Source organism: Girardinichthys multiradiatus, chromosome 10, assembly GCF_021462225.1.
Source record: "Girardinichthys multiradiatus isolate DD_20200921_A chromosome 10, DD_fGirMul_XY1, whole genome shotgun sequence".
NCBI lineage: Eukaryota > Metazoa > Chordata > Actinopteri > Cyprinodontiformes > Goodeidae > Girardinichthys > Girardinichthys multiradiatus.
In genome coordinates this window covers 19962317-19980108 of record NC_061803.1, presented here as the reverse complement: position 1 = coordinate 19980108, position 17792 = coordinate 19962317, and the positions used below count along the sequence as shown (strand labels likewise).

The 17792-nt window shown below is 39.8% G+C and overlaps 1 protein-coding gene across 1 annotated transcript; it reads left to right on the top strand.

Moving 5' to 3' along the window:
• The first annotated feature begins 823 nt into the window (after window positions 1-823).
• Window positions 824-9774, top strand: psme3 (proteasome activator subunit 3). Its single transcript, XM_047378010.1, has 10 exons — window positions 824-986; window positions 2962-2994; window positions 3101-3163; window positions 6490-6594; window positions 6670-6718; window positions 6796-6914; window positions 8064-8200; window positions 8290-8344; window positions 8943-9029; window positions 9116-9774. Exons 1-10 carry the CDS (start codon window positions 945-947, stop codon window positions 9194-9196), a joined length of 771 nt encoding a protein of 256 aa, XP_047233966.1. The 5' UTR covers window positions 824-944; the 3' UTR covers window positions 9197-9774.
• The last annotated feature ends 8018 nt before the right edge of the window (window positions 9775-17792 follow it).

Sequence of the window (17792 nt, the reverse complement as noted above, 5' to 3'; positions counted from 1 at the left end):
GCTCCTGTTCTTCTCTGTAGCATTCAGTCTGTGTATTTGAATTTGACTGATAGATAGAGTACACTTTTAGAGTTTCACCAGCTTCCAATATGACACTAGGTATTGAAATGAGGTTTAATGGTAATTTTATTTTTGGGCAAAAATAATCAAATATTTTATGTTGTAGAGTGGCTAATAAATATGTTTACAATTTAATAAATATAAATCTGATCATTTTGCATAACATTGTGTTATTGTTATAAAACATTCTCACATTTATTATGCTAGTGATGTAACAGAAGCAGTGTCAGAAGCCGTGTTAATTCCACTATTATACAGGTTAGTAATAAAACCTTTATCATCAACAAATTTTGATGGGCAAATTAAAATACATATAAAAATATACTAGGTAATGCTTTGTCATCATCTGATTTATTTCATATCTATAAACCATTCAGACTTTTGAGAGCTTCCTGTTGCTAATTCCATCTGTTTTTTTCTTTTTTTTTTTTTTTTTTTGCATCTAGTCTATAACCTCTGCTTTTTATAACTTGTATTTCTTTCAATTAAACATTTTTTTTAAATCATTCAAACATGTTGAAGTGAATGGGGAAGTTTTAAATTTATTCTGTGTGGGAAATAAATATTTGATTCCCTGTTGCTTTTTTTTAAAGTTTGCTCTTAAAAACAAAAGCACAGTGTATTCTAAATTAGTGAAAGTTTATTAAAAATTGTATTAAATGATTTTTGTGCAAAACATTTGGGCCATGACTTCACATCAGATCCTGTCATTCAAACTGATCACGGTAGGGGGCGACATCCACGTTGAGAAAGGTTCGTGATGCGCTGATAAACTCAAAGAGAAAGAAACAAGAGTGTGGCTGAAAAGTAAGAGAAGCCACACGTTTAACAGAAGAATTTGATGCAAGTGGGGAAATCTTTATTCACTTGTTTGATAACAGAAGATGTCTTCACTCCTCAAGGTGGACAGTGAAATTAAAACCAAGGTGAGATTAGACCCCGTCGGGAGTACCGTCAACGGCGCACCGACGTTATCAGCGTTCGGTAGCATTATGTTAGCCACGCTTGTTCCATGATGTATGCTAGGCTCATAGCAGGTAACGGTGGCTGACCGGCTTGTTTCCCGCTCGCTGTAAACCACCTGTGAAACCGTTTAAACAGGTGCTGGTTGACACTGATGGTGATGTTCCGTAGTGACGATCTGTGGGTTCCGTTACAGTGCTTATGTCTGAGTTAGATGCAGCTGGGAGAGCACATGCGCTTATGGAGGCCCTTGTTGGGCCAATTGAACGAGTCATAGTTATGCTGGCTTTGACGTTATTTACAGCGGATGCTTTAAGCAGAACCGACGCCATAACAGTAAGGTTTCTTTAGATTTAGGCGCTATAATAGGGTAAGATATGAATGTTTTATTATTATTATTATTATTTTTAATTAAAATACATTTATATAATCCCCCTACAAAAATGTGAAAACATTGTTTAGAAAAGTTGTTTGGCATACATGACATTTTGTTAATTGTATAATGAATTTATAACTTAATTGGTAAAATTTACTAAAGATGCACCATTTCTGGCTATTTTTGAAAACAGGTCTTCTAAAGCATCGACCTGCCGTTTCCAACAAAATCCCTTTTTCCCATTCTGTCAGTATAAATTGATGATTAAAGTGTCTTAACAATTATATGTATATATTAAAAAAGGGATTTTCTTAAATCAGTCCCAATTTACATAGCCGTCTGTCTGCATCACTGGAAATCCACAAATACAGTAAAACTCTTCAAGTGATGGAACTGAAATAAATAAATAAAACTCAAATAAAAATAATTACAGACTATTGATTTTACTAATTTATTGGACAGATTATAGCTCACAATTTCTTTGCAGACTTAGAAAAATGGAATGTGCAATATATAACAATATTTATTTTCTGCGACATCCATTCAAATAAGTAACTTTTTCCAAATCAATATTTTAGAGGAAATGGTTCTAATTTGAAATGATGTGTCAAATTGTTAAATCATTCATTTGTTTATTGATTTTAACAATAAAGGGGCCTTAAGCTGATGTCAAACCCTGTGTGGGACAGAGAAGTCTGCATTACACAGCTCTGCACTTAAACAGGATTTCCCAAGTATTTTATTGCATAAAACGGGATAACATTTTAACCGTTGTTTAGGAACTTGTATCAGTTATTAGCATTATTCATGTTATTCATATAGCATGTATTCCCTTCGTAAGTAGATCCTTACCTCAGCTTTGAAGTTTTCAGAATACTGCCAATGTTTTCTAACATATGTACAGTGGAGGTAAATAACAGTTTGTACCTCGGCCAATTTTCTCAGTTCGCTCACTTAGAAAGAAAACAGTTTCTGACGTTCTTTTAGCTTGGACGTTTTCATTCTAAATTCAACAAATTTTGATTGACTGATTTAATCTAAGTCCTAGTAAACATGAGGAATAGGAAAATGTTCTGCAGTTTTTTTGTTAGAGGCAGTAATTTTGAGTCCAAGAGAAATTATGAAATTCTAAAATAATCTACCTTTATGTATTTTATGTTCCTTGTTTTCAGTTTTATTAGTAAAAAAAAAAAAGTGTATCAATGTACATTCAGTCATTCATTTTATAGACTGCTAAATGATGGGGGGTTTTAGTTTTGATGCGTTTAGTGTTGGACAAAAAGGGGGTGGGGGGGGGCAAATATGTTTCAGTACAAGTATAAAACAATTAAAATCAAGTTTACACTACTAGTTGCAATCTCAATCTTGTAAGAATGTTTAAACAGAGGTGACTTATTGAATTCTCCATCTTATTGAATGTTAAAGCCTGGCTTAATAATTGTTATTGTCTTTCCTGTTCTTCAGTAAAATGTTAAATTGTTTTATGGCCCAGGTCTTGTTAATGTAAATACTTTCTACATGGTATCAGCTTTAATGCTCAATCATCTTATTGTTGTTTGCAGGTTGATGCTTTCAGGGAACGTATCACAGCTGAAGTAAGTAACAGTGTTGTCCGGAGGAAAGATTTAAATACAGTTTTACTAGAGAAAAAAGTTTTCAGTTTTCCAAGCAATTCTCCTCAAAAATGTGCTCTTCTTCCAGGCGGAGGATTTAGTTGCAAATTTTTTCCCTAAGAAGTTACTGGAGCTTGATCATTTCCTAAAGGTGAGTTGGAGGCTATGTTTCTGGTGGAGTTTCATTGAGGTGCTTCAAGGGGCTTTATGTGCATGATATATGGGCATCAACATCTGTATAGGGCGATGTTCGTCAATTTTTATCATATCGTATTTATCCAATACGTAAAACTGGGCTCGTAATAACAAGTGGTGTTTATTTCCAGCTTGTTGCCATTTGTGTATGTGTTTTGCAATGTTGGCAGCGTAGTTGTTTATCGGCCTAAATTGTTCATAATGTTGCATCCCTAATGTATAGTTAATTTAAGGAAATTTGGCTTACAGTTTGAGAATTTGCGTTTATAGGAATAGATGTTTGATTGGATTAGGAACACATCAAATTAAGATTTTAGTTTGCTACTATAGTCGGTGGAACCAAGCAACACATTTTTCCAACATAGAGTAAAACTGGGAAAAATGACCATCAATGGCGTTCCCATGGAGACAGTTCACATTAATATTACCTATTAGTATCTGAAGGTGCTGGTTAATATTAGGATAGAATCTGTTTAAAATTGTGCTTTTATCCTATTGGTCTAGAAAACGTTTGTCGTAGTAGCCACTCGGGTTGTCAAAATAATCCATATTTCGATGTAATCAATACTAAATAGAAATTATTCAAATATACTCATTTGCAAAATTGATACAAACTGACCCATTCACATTTGCCCAAATTGTAGCACTTCTTCTGGCTGCAGCGCTGCAATAACAGACAGTCTGTCCTCCCGGGCTGCTATCTGTGTGAAATGAAAAAAATAATAAATATGAAATAAAAACAGAAATAAACGAAATACAAATAATGCTCCAAAGGTAGCATGAAGATTCCAATTTTGGGCTTTATAAGGAAGTTTTTGTCTCAGCCATGGCAATAGCAAGGACAACGATTTTAAAGTGCAAAAGTGCTGACTTGACCGTGGTGAAGTTATGTTTAGGTTGGATATTGGTTATTTGTTTTCCATGGATTCAGCCTCTTGTACACGGGTCGCGTGCTTAAACCCCTACACCACCAGCACCGCATAGGTCTTCCTCCTGTTTGACACGATGCAGGCAGCCTGATTATGGGCAGCTGCTCTCTGCCTGCCTGCAATTCTGGTTTTCTCATATAACTATGATTACACTCCTAAACTTTGTGGAAGATCTTTACAGAATAGTTAAAGTTGCTATTGCTGGCAACAATGGGGTCCATCAACTAATTGGAACTTTATAGATTAAGAATAGAATGACATCAAAGTTCATGTACATGTCATAGTAGACAAATAGTTTAGGCAATATTGTGTATTATTTGTGACTCTATTGAGGCATCCATCATTCAAAAGCAAGATGCCTCAGTTAATTTAAGATTTTAATGACTTACTTTATTGAGATCATATTTTTTTCTTGCAAAATATCTTTTAAAAATCTACGTTTAAGACTACAGAATTCATTTTATTTAGAAACCTGGCTATTTTGCCATGTAATTAACAAACCTCTTATCATGGTGATAAGACGTTTGGTGAGCGAACACAGCTTTCGACTCTCGTGATGTTGCTAAGCTTTTGACCACCCAGCCAGCTGACACAATCCCGGATCATAACACTCCCCTGCCCCTGGAGGTGGAGTGTCACTTATCAGCCTGGAGCAGGGTTCAGTGTAGGCAGTCTGCCATCCATTGATCTGGAGACAAGGTAATTAGTGTTCAATATACAAGTCAAACTTTTCACCACTGCAGAAACTAAATCATTTGAATGTTTTGCTTCATTTATTAAAACAGAACATTGTAAATGCCTAAAATTACTAGTGGAGTGAAAGCAGTAACATTACATCTATATTTTGCTACTCCATCTGACTGTACATTAATTATTGCATAATTATTAGTTTAATAACTGTCATATATCTCGCAACCAACTAAACGCACCATCTCGTCATCAGTCTTCATATTTTTAAGAATAAAGAAATGGCTTGCTTTGTCCCCACTAAGAATGCTAAGTTATGGTCAAATATAATTTATTGCAGCTGGAGAACAGTGAATTGCTTTGAACATGACATTTCCCCTGATATCTTCTTGTTGTTTTTTCCTTTAAAATAACTGACAAAGTAGTTATTAAAATATCACTATCATATTAATGATCACTAAATAAGAAATCTGTTGCCCTTCAACCAGCTCTATAAGAATGGACACTGCTTAGCTGCCCTCATTTATGCCGTTTTCTTAACATAGCGATAGTGTAAGCCGACTGCATATCAGTCTGTAATAATACTGTTTGTAAAGGTTATTTGTGTTGTTTCATGTCAGCAGCAGCTGCTGAAAACTGGACAGGAAGAGCATCTGATAGTAGTTCTTGTATAATCAGTTGACACAAGTATAAAAGACAAAATGAAAAAACAAAACACATAGCAATAAAAACCAAGAGGGCTGAAAACCACAGCTCATCAGAGTGATGGAAGATGGTTAAACCATGAGGCCAGCAACACGCTGTGAAGTCGCTCACCTCACCTGCAGAACCCAGGCTGCTCTATATTAACGTGTTTTGATGACAACACAAGCAGCTCGATCCATTTGTGATAAACACAAGGATCTCTCAGACACACTGGATTTACTTTACTTTAGGGTTTCTGTTGATCAGGCAACTGCTCAAATTAATTTTAGTGCACTAAGCTTATTAAAGATGATAATTTTATTTTGTTTTTTTTGTTTAAGCAGTCACGTTTTGTATTTGCTACTCCCAGATCACTGTTAATTTCACATTGAGTGTGGCACACTATTAATACAAAACTTAAAACAAATGTGAAATGTGGTCTAATTGCTTTTATTTGAAACAGAAAAGCAATACTTATTCCTTCTGCTGCAGATGTACTATAACTTGTTGGTTATTGAAGCTATAATAGTGTTACAACATTTAAAGATTCAGATTTTAATATATAGACTTAAGTTTAAGTCTATAAATTGAAGTGTAATTAGTTGGGCTATCAGCTCAGGTAGACCCTCCAGTGGGCTGCTTAATTCGTAGCTTGTCAACTGTAGCTTTAAAACAGCGTTGCTTTAATGAGGGGGATCGGTGGTGCTCCTTTGTTTCAATATTATAAAGTGTTTTTTTCGACAGCAGAATTTGTACTACTTGCATTGGAAAAGGGTTTTAGCCGTCTGTCACTTTGCTGACTAGCAGTGTGCAGCAACAAGTCGGAGAAGGGGATTGCTATGTTAATTTACAGAGAAAATTCTCGTCATTCCGGCATCTCATTAGGTCGACTTTAAGGGGTGGAAATGGTATGATGGAACATTGTTTTTAAAAACTCGATATCACAGTGTATTGTGAATCTAATCCTGTTAAATATTTTTAGGACCCCAGCATAAACATCGCTGAGCTGAAAGAGATCCACTCAGAGATTAGCCTGACCGTACCGGACCCCATCTTGCTCTCAAACCTCCACGACGGATTGGAAGGGGTGAGTCAGAGCTCCAGTTCCTCAACAATCGCCAGGAAATCTGAGCAGCTTTTAATCCACCTCTGTCTGTTACAGCAAAATGCCAAGAAGAGAAAGCTGGAAGATGGAAGTGGGGATGACGTGGGTTAGTTCTGTCTCAGTGATCCAAGGTTTGTCTATCTGGGCTATATATTGAGCATTTAATTATTTTTCATCTTCCAGTAACCGGCACAAAAGTCTTCGTCATGCCAGGTGGGATGATGAAGTGCAATGGAAACCTTGTTGAGCTCATCGAAAAGGTCAAGCCAGAGATCAGGACGCTCATAGAGAAATGCAACACAGTAAGTCTGTAGTGTCCTTCGCTCTTATTGGTTGTTTTTCTCAGATAGGTTTGGTGTTTTGGAGAATTTTCCATCAGTTAGTCTATAAATTATAAAGATACTTAAAGTGTGAAGTAGATTTTATTTCATCTCAAATTTTATAACAGTTGGAACCGTTTTTATAAAGATATTTAATCCATCTATTGGATTAGTACAGATAAGATATGATATGACTTTAAACCTGTGATTTATTGGTTTTTAACACTATAGCAAAAAGCTTTAGGTAAAATTCTGCTTTTAAAAAAGATGCACACTTTTGTTTAATGGTGAAATAAATTATTTTTGCATAGCCTATTTTTTTGTTGGTTTGATCATGCATTTATCACCCAAATGATGTCAAAAGTTTCACACTGTCACTGTACGTCATAATAGGAATGAAACGGAAATGGATAAATTGACATTATGTAAATTTTGAAATAATACAGAAAGACTGACTTCAACATACATTGAATATACATTTTAATTATTTAATTTCATTGTTGCAGTGCGCCATGAAATGATTTAAACGCTTAATGTGGCTCAGCAAATACTCCCTGATTGGTTAATGAAGTGATTGGTTGACCTGCACAAACAAGTCGATTTCAGATCACCTTCAACTATAACAATGACGTTATAGTGTTGGCACTGCCCTCTCAGACAAGGAAAAAGGGTCAACATTAGATCATTATTTGAATCTATTGTTACATTTTCCAAATTAAAAATAAATACATGGATATTGTATTGGCTTTATCTTTTGGTAATAAAAGTATTATATGGAAAAACCATTAAATGTATTGTTTGAAAATATTTCATGGTACTCCGCTGCAATAAGTATTTCATTTGTTGCATTACCCATGAAAGTCAGCAGGTAGCGCTAACATTGCTGTAATGAAGGCGATTGGTCTGAAGTTAAACGGCTTAGCCTGCTTTCCCAATCAGATGTCAGTGTTTGATAAACACACCAAATCCCCAGTTTTTCCTAAAAATCGCTCAGCTTCGACTTCACAGAAAATGTTAAAAATAACTTTTTCTCACACCGTTTCTCTAGCTGTCAAGCTGACACCTTACCTTTACTGCTAGCATCCCACATGTTGTTTTTATGTTTTCTTATAGCTGTTTTTCTTTCTCCAGGTCAAAATGTGGGTCCAGCTCCTCATTCCCCGGATAGAAGATGGCAACAACTTCGGAGTGTCGATCCAGGAGGAGACGGTAGCTGAGCTGAGAACAGTTGAAGGGGAGGCGGCGTCTTATCTCGACCAGATATCGAGGTTTGCAGAATTTCCAAACATGTTTCTTATAAATACGATACAAGTTTTTGATATTATAATGTAAACAGTCTTTTATTTTTTATCTCTAGATACTACATCACAAGGGCAAAGCTGGTTTCGAAAATAGCTAAATATCCACATGTGGTAAGTAAAAGTCTTTGTGGAAATATCAAAGAATAAACTTTGAATGTTTTTCCTCTTTGGTTTATTCAAAGGAAAGGGAAAAAGTTGAAAAGAATATTATGTGGAAATATTGAATCAGAATCTAAGCACCTCAGCCATGAAATGAACACTTGGGCACAAATGGGTCCTCTGAATGGACAGTGACCTTCATCATGAAGCAGGATTAGTTAGTGTTAATGCTTTGGAGTGGCCATCACAAAGCCCTGACATCAGCCCCTCAGAAACGTTTTTAGCAAAGCTGAAAAAGATGTGGGGAAAAGTCGACCTACAAACCTGACCCAGAATTCCTACAAACTATTGTGAGCTTGTTCATGAAAACCCAAAACGTTTGACCCAAGTTATGAAGGGTTGTTCCACCAAATTCGGAAGAAATGTATGTAGACTTCTGTTAAAGTAATAAAAAGTTCTCTCTCGTTTTTCCGGCAAATGGAAATAATTGTGATCATAAATGATGTAGAAGAGAAAAAGTTTAATCTGAATGTTAGTGAGGAAAAAAACATATAAATGCACACACACTCATTCTCTTACCAAATGTTTTTTTTTTCTCTTTTTAAACCAGGAGGACTATCGGCGTACAGTTACAGAAATTGACGAGAAGGAGTACATCAGTCTGAAGATCATAGTTTCAGAGCTCAGGAATCAATATGTATGTTGTTTCTTTAGATTGGCATCCATTTATACTTCATTGATTCTTAAGCCTGTCAGAAATGTTCTCATCTGCTTCCTCTAAAGGTAACTTTACATGACATGATCCTGAAGAACATAGAGAAGATCAAGAGGCCTCGAAGCAGTAACACCGACGCATTGTACTGATGATGTTCATCCAGCCAATTCAGCCTCTGCCCCTGGTTCCCCTCTAGTGTTGGTTCGTCTGCAGGACTACAGCTAGACATTCATCAACTTCAAAACAATCAACCCATCCCTGTATGACTTGAAAGCTTCGTAGATGGACACATACTCCTATTGTTCAGTTTTACATTGTAATTTTTTTTGTTTGCCTATCTTAAACCCTTTAAAAAATTTCCCTCAGAAAATGAGCAAATGAATCACATAGCGATGTGTATTTTTCAATTTTAATTAAACATTTTGTCTTCAGAATCCTGTGACATTTCTTTTTTGTTGCCCTCAAATACACAGCAGTGCTTTGTGGCTTGTTTTTATTTTGTCATCTTCAATTTCATCGTCTAAAGTTCGATCATTTATAGGAAATGCAACACATAAGCTGGTTTTCTTGCTCTGAATGTAAAAGATTATACCTTGTAGTTGTGACTGAAAAATTAGAATAAGTTCTAGATTCATGGGCTTGATGGTTTTCAGTGAAAATGCATAACTCACCAGAGCATCTCATGTTGGGGCTTTGATTCTGTTAAATAAAATGCATTTTGATAACACTTCTCATTTTGTGTTTTTAATTATTGGGAACAAGGTAGCCTTTAGTGTAGCTTGCTGGATATTTTTAGAGATTATTGTCTTGTGCGCCTTCTTGACAATAAAAGCTGGACTTGTACAGGTCCTTCTCAAAATATTAGCATATTGTGATAAAGTTAATTATTTTCCATAATGTCATGATGAAAATTTAACATTCATATATTTTAGATTCATTGCACACTAACTGAAATATTTCAGGTCTTTTATTGTCTTAATACGGATGATTTTGGCATACAGCTCATGAAAACCCAAAATTCCTATCTCACAAAATTAGCATATTTCATCCGACCAATAAAAGAAAAGTGTTTTTAATACAAAAAACATCAACCTTCAAATAATCATGTACAGTTATGCACTCAATACTTGGTCGGAAATCCTTTTGCAGAAATGACTGCTTCAATGCGGCGTGGCATGGAGGCAATCAGCCTGTGGCACTGCTGAGGTCTTATGGAGGCCCAGGATGCTTCGATAGCGGCCTTTAGCTCATCCAGAGTGTTGGGTCTTGAGTCTCTCAACGTTCTCTTCACAATATCCCACAGATTCTCTATGGGGTTCAGGTCAGGAGAGTTGGCAGGCCAATTGAGCACAGTGATACCATGGTCAGTAAACCATTTACCAGTGGTTTTGGCACTGTGAGCAGGTGCCAGGTCGTGCTGAAAAATGAAATCTTCATCTCCATAAAGCTTTTCAGCAGATGGAAGCATGAAGCGCTCCAAAATCTCCTGATAGCTAGCTGCATTGACCCTGCCCTTGATAAAACACAGTGGACCAACACCAGCAGCTGACAAGGCACCCCAGACCATCACTGACTGTGGGTACTTGACACTGGACTTCTGGCATTTTGGCATTTCCTTCTCCCCAGTCTTCCTCCAGACTCTGGCACCTTGATTTCCGAATGACATGCAGAATTTGCTTTCATCCAAAAAAAGTACTTTGGACCACTGAGCAACAGTCCAGTGCTGCTTCTCTGTAGCCCAGGTCTGGGGAATGCGGCACCTGTAGCCCATTTCCTGCACACGCCTGTGCACGGTGGCTCTGGATGTTTCTACTCCAGACTCAGTCCACTGCTTCCGCAGGTCCCCCAAGGTCTGGAATCGGCCCTTCTCCACAATCTTCCTCAGGGTCCGGTCACCTCTTCTCGTTGTGCAGCGTTTTCTGCCACACTTTTTCCTTCCCACAGACTTCCCACTGAGGTGCCTTGATACGGCACTCTGGGACAGCCTATTCATTCAGAGATTTATTTCTGTGTCTTACCCTCTTGCTTGAGGGTGTCAATAGTTGCCTTCTGGACAGCAGTCAGGTCGGCAGTCTTACCCATGATTGGGGTTTTGAGTGATGAACCAGGCTGGGAGTTTTAAAGGCCTCAGGAATCTTTTGCAGGTGTTTAGAGTTAACTCGTTGATTCAGATGATTAGGTTCATAGCTCGTTTAGAGACCCTTTTAATGATATGCTAATTTTGTGAGATAGGAATTTTGGGTTTTCATGAGCTTATTAAGACAATAAAAGACCTAAAATATTTCAGTTAGTGTGCAATGAATCTAAAATATATGAATGTTAAATTTCCATCATTACATTATGGAAAATAATTAACTTTATCACAATATGCTAATATTTTGAGAAGGACCTGTATATGAAGTTCAGCAGTAATCTGTTAGAAAGCTGACAGAGGCTCCTTTTGACCTGTAGGTGTCACTGTAAATGTATCCAGTGTTCACATGGAAAACGTGGGCTTACCTTGTTTACAAACCTTATAACTACTGTACAGAATGTAAGCATGCTCAAAGGTTCTTGGTTAAATTTGAATGTTTAAACAGAGACATTCAGTGTAGTGGCACTTAACAGAAACTTCATCCCAAAGATGGATACTAGAAACAAATCCATAACCTTTGTGTTAATTCAATCGATTTATAACACGTTGGTTTGGCCATGTAGATATTGCTCTTTCCAATAATTTAAATAACTTGGATTTACTCTTGTGGGTTCTGGGCATTTAGGCTCATGTCAGTAAAGCCCTAGTCTAGCTAATCTATTTTTTATTTCCACCTTTATTTCCTCCCTCCGCATCTCAAAGTAGCTTGGTGTGTAGCTGGTGGTTCTTGAAGCAGTGTCTCGAGCTGCAGTCGACACCATGTGAAGATCCCCTAAATTCTTGTATGGGATTTGGTTCAAAATCTTCTCAAGGCTGCTGTTATCCCTGTTGCTTGTGTACGTTTTTCTACCACATTTTTTCCTTCCTTTCAGATTTTCATATATGTACCTGGAGACAGCCTTCTGTGAACTTCCTTCTTTTTTACACCTTTGTGCCACACCCTGTACAAGTCGCCAGTCCTTTCACACAGCGTCACTCGGAGACGTCGCACAAACAACCATGCGAGGACACACCTCACCTAAGGTCAATTTACCGACACCAATTAACCTAACATGCATGTTTATGGACTGTGGAATTAAGCGGGAGTACTTTGAAAGAACCCAAACATGCATGGAGGGGACATGCAAACTTCACACAGAAATTCCCTGGCAGGAATTAGAAACCAGGAACTTCTTGCTACAAACAACTGCACAACTATGCAGCCCTAAATCTGGCAACAGTCAGTCCAACTTTCACAGTGTGAGGCACACTGTGCTGTGAATTTGCTCACCAGCTGGAGCTTGTGTTTTTTTCCTTTTTTTTCTCTGAACTAACTGTTGAGATAAGATTAGATTGGGACAGTGTAACAGAAAAACAGCTTAGTTGAGTTGACTGATACAAATGTAAATCGATGCGAACAATTGCTCAATGTCTCTGACGCAGTTGTGATGTCTGTCCTTGTCGATTCCACCCAACACCAGGCTCACATGCTACGTAACCTCTGAATATAGAGTTGCACCATACAGTTTGGAGATAAGCACCGGAAATAACTGGAAGAGATAAAGATTTGACATGATGTTCTTATAGAAAACCTGGGATTTGATGTTTTTCTTGGTTTATGATTCTAGTATTCACTTTGCTCTGGTCAGCACACATATTTGCATCATATGCAGGCACAGAAATATGTTTACATGCACTTATCATCAGCATTATGTCATATTAATTTTGGGCTTTTAATCATTGGTTTGAATAGTTGTGTTTTTAAGTTGGAATGAAGATATAACATAAAACTTAAATGATTTTTGAAACAGGACTTAGGTACACAACTTTGACTTTTATAGAGGATGTTCTATAATCCAAACCGAGATTAATTTATACATAAAGGATTAAATATATATATGTACATCATACAATATATATAATGTTCTTTAATACGTTGGGGAGAAACTAGATGTTTTTTTTCACCAACAGCCGGTTTCTTGCATAAAGCTGTGTGGGTATTTGAAATGGTAGAGTTTATTTAAACTGATAGGTTTCATGGCACGGACCAGAATTTAAAACATCAACTACTATTAGTTTTTAATTGGGTCGAGATCAGTGCCATTCCAGAAGCTTAAAGTTCACCCCACTTTATCTGTTCTGATGTGTGTTTGGATTATTAGCCTGTTGGAACACCCAGGCATCTAGCAGTTTTGAAGAATTTAGTGGTAGTTATCCATGTTCATTATTACACTGGTAGTAAAACTGACCCCCAGCATGAAGCAGCCACCACCATGTTTGACAGCTAGTGAGGTTTGAAAGCCTCACCTTGACTTCTCCAAATTTTCTTCATCTTCTTCTCTTGTTATAGCTGCCTTAGGATTATTATAGCTCTATCTTTGTCTGTTTTGACCATAAAACATTTCTTCAGAAAACAATGTTTCCATGGGGCTAGATGGAAATTTCAGTTGAGCCTGAAGGTGTTGATGTTCCCCAACACATTACCTTAAAGTAAAACTATAGAAGCAGATGACTCCCATGAAGGGAGCAGTCAGAAGAAGATTGAAATAATTCATATCATAAACACAAAGGATTTGTGTGAATATTAAGGCAAATGTGAATCTCAGATGTGTAAAAAACAGATCAAAGATATTACATATCTTTTTACCCTTTCATGAGTGAACTGTGCATTCAAACTGTTAAATGGAAACAGTTTGTTACAAAAATGTAGTTTGTCAAAAATTTTAACACTCGGGTGCAATAGGTTCAGTGGGATGAGTAGATTGTTGGCTATGCAGAGGTGATGAGCAGGGTTTTTACACCTTACTTCAACAAGTGAAAAAAAATTTTCAAAATTTATATCATGAATAACATGTCCCTCGTGATGCCCTGTGGCGGAGCAGGAGTTTGGTCCGCATTGCCGGCACTAAGTCGGACCTGTTCCCGGTGCATGTTGGACTCCGGCAGGGCTGTCCTTTGTCACTGGTCCTGTTCATAACTTTTATGGACAGGATTTCTAGACGCAGCCAAGGGCCCCTGCTGGCCCCCTCTAGCCAAGACCTACAGCATTTGCTGTGGCGGTTTGCAGCCGTGTGTGAAGCGGCTGGGATGAGAATCAGCTCCTCCAAGTCCGAGGCCATGGTACTCGACCGGAAAAGGGTGGCTTGTCCTCTTCAGGTTGGAGGGGAGTTCCTGCCTCAAGTGGAGGAGTTTAAGTATCTCGGGGTCTTGTTCACGAGTGAGGGAAGAATGGAGCGGGAGATCGACAGACGGATCGGTGCGGCTGCCACAGTAATGGGGGCGCTGTGCCGGTCCGTTGTGGTGAAGAGAGAGCTGAGCCGAAAAGCAAAGCTCTCAATTTACTGGTCGGTCTACGTTCCTACCCTCACTTATGGCCATGACCGAAAGAACGAGATCCCGGATACAAGCAGTTGAAATGAGCTTCCTCCGTAGGGTGGCCGGGCACTCCCTTAGAGATAGGGTGAGGAGCTCGGCCATCCGGGAGGGGCTCGGAGTAGAGCCGCTGCTCCTCCACATCGAGAGGAGCAAGTTGAGGTGGCTCGGGCATCTATACCGGATGCCTCCTGGACGCCTTCCTTGGGAGGTGTTCCAGGCACGTCCCACCGGGAGGAGGTCCAGGGGACAGCCCAGGACACGCTGGAGGGACTATGTCTCTCGGCTGGCCTGGGAACGCCTTGGGCTCCCCCTGGAGGAACTGGAGGAGGTGTCTGGAGAGAGGGACGTCTGGGTGTCTCTGTTGAGTCTGCTGCCCCCGCGACCAGGTCCCGGATAAAGCGGAAGACGACGAGTACGAGTACGAGTATATTACATTTTTTTGATGTCCAATCAGGGAGCCATTTGTTTTAGCTGACCTATAATTTTGCAGCAGATACCAAGCAGCATTGCTGCAGAACAAAGGTATCTGTTTTACAGTGCAAAGAAGACCCCTGCAATCCTTGTGATTTTTGTACCTTATGTCCAAAGTTCTTTAGAGTATCCTCTAAACAATATAGGTTACTGAGTGTCAAGTATTTTAAGTGACACACGTGTTGTCTGCCTTGCTTTCCGCCCCTTGACCCGGCATCTGTCTTAAGAGTGCGTGGCTGTGGTGAAAGGCAGAGTCGCTATGTGCCATTTTCAGGGTGAAGGGAGCATGATCTGGTTAATGTTTAATGGTTGTTCCTACAAGGGAATGACTCAGTGTTAGTCTGAAACATTCAGACAAAACTGCCACTGCATCACAGCCATTTTTAGATGGATGGAACTCTTAGTGCAAATGGTTTAAAATAATCATTTGCTTTAAAATTTGAGGCACTGATATACTTGAAATCTCTCTGTCATTTATTATTATTAATAATATTATTATTATATTTTTTTGTTACATTTGTATAAATATTGTTCTCAAGGAATTTCAGAAGTGCACACTAACCTGACCAGAACTAACCAATTAAAAATTCTTTCTTATCAAGAAAATCAATCTGTTGAACTATTTAACTGGTGAGTTTCAAAGCTAATGACTCATCACGCTTCAGTTTCTAGACTTTATTCCAAGTTAAGGTAATGTCATCGTTTTACTGAGCTTCTTGACCCACATGCAGAAACTTTCAGGAGACAAATGAAGATTAAGATTTTTATTCAGAAGGGATATGACATGAATGAGGAATTCAGGGCGGCTCCGGCGGAACGTCCACTGAGGAGGGAAAGCAGAACGGTGAGTAAAGTTTCTGAATGAGGAGGGGAAGATTGAGTGATGAAGGCTTACTGTTGCAGGCAGAAATAGGAGTCCAGGAGGGGAGGTCAGTTCTTGGATGGAAGGTCTGTGTTTTCCAAAGGTAAGCAGTTCGTTGGAGGACGGACTGGTAGGTCTGAGCGTCTAGAACCCGGTGATGGCAGCCCTGCGATCCAAACGGGTAACTCAGAAGGAGAACGAGATCAGGTAGCATGGGAACCACCAGAAGGATCCAGGGAGCCACCTTAAAAGGAACAGAGCTAGGTCACAAGAATATCTCAGAGAAATTTGCAAATCAGGAACAGGATACAGGGCTTGAGGTACCACAAAGAATGACACTCAGGCATCGAATGCTCTGCAACCCTCTCCTTAAAAGACTGCCATAACAAGCCTAATGGCTCACAGGTGTGAGACGGCAGCACACAGCTCCACCCTCCAACAAAACCTGCTAAAAAACCAACACAGAGAAGAACACACAGACAGATCCTGACAGGTAATCAACCAGTTAAGTCCCCCTAAAAAGAATCGGGGACCTCTTGGTGGGTGAGTTTGTCCCATCATGGTGCGGGGTTGGGGGTCCTGTTGCACCAGTGGGCGGGTTGGCGTTGCGCCGGGCCCTTGCCTTGCCGTTGCGGCGCGCTGTGTGGTGGGGCAGCGGGGTGCGGCGGGGGTGCTTAGAGCGGGGCTGTGTGTGGAGCTTGCGCTGTGTGGGTGTGGCTTCATTGGCTTCTCGAATATGGAGTTCACCTATGGGGGTGTGCCCCTGTGAGGGAGGGGATTCATGGCATTTGGGTTTGGGGGCATGTATTTGATATCGGTGTCCTTGTTGGGGGTGGCCCTGTGGGGAGGTTCATGTTGGGGTTCACTGGCGGTGGGAGACTCATGGGTTTGGGATAGGAGCTCATTGGGGGGTCGGGACTGCTGCGTCCTGGGGCGACTCTGGTTGGCAGGCTGGTTTGAGCCATGTGGACCCCTCTTTTGTACATAGCCCCCTCTCCGGAGGTGGATGGGGGTTGTTGGGGATTGGGTTCAGGGAGGGGGCGGGGGCTGGGCCGGGGCCACCCGGGTCTCGGCGGTGCCGGCGCTGTCTGCCTGTCTCTGCCCCAGGAGGGAAGGGGACCACTCCTGGCTCCGGGGGCTGGTTGCCCCTAGGGGGTACCGGCGCCTGGACCTGGGAATATAGAGTATGCATGGGGAGTGTGAGTGAGTGTATGACGTCCATTGTTGTTTGCCTTTACGTTGGGTTCGAGTGATTTTATGTGTATGCATGAGGGTGGGAGTGGGTGATTGTGACTGTGTGCCTGTTTTTTTTGTTTTTTTTCTGTTTTTTGTGTGACAGGTTGGATCTTGGACTGCTCCCTCTCCTGGATCAGCTTAGCCCCCCAGCGGTTGTTCTCCTGGGGTTCCTGTGCTTTGGGGGGCCATTGGATGTCTGTGGCTCGGATCTACTCAGTGTCCGTCCAGGGACCATGGGGCAGGTCTGTGTGTCACACTCGCTATTGCATATTTTTGAGGAAAAACCTTGTATACAAAAGCGCGTCCACACTCATACTCACAGGTGTTAAGCATCAGGTGTTGACAGATACACAGATATTCTATATTGGGCTGCACCTCTCACTAAGTACATTTTACATTCATAAGTACCGTGTACTATTTTGTTAAAATAAAAAAATAAAAACAGCTGCAGGTGTATAAGCAAGCAGGGTGTACAGGGGTTGGACATTGAAACTAAAACACCTGGTTTTAGACCACAATCATTTATTAGTATGGTGTAGGGCCTCTTTTTGCGGCCAATACAGCGTCAATTCGTCTTGGGAATGACATATACAAGTCCTGCACAGTGGTCAGAGGGATTTTAAGCCATTCTTCTTGCAGGATAGTGGCCAGGTCACTATGTGATACTGGTGGAGGAAAACGTTTCTTG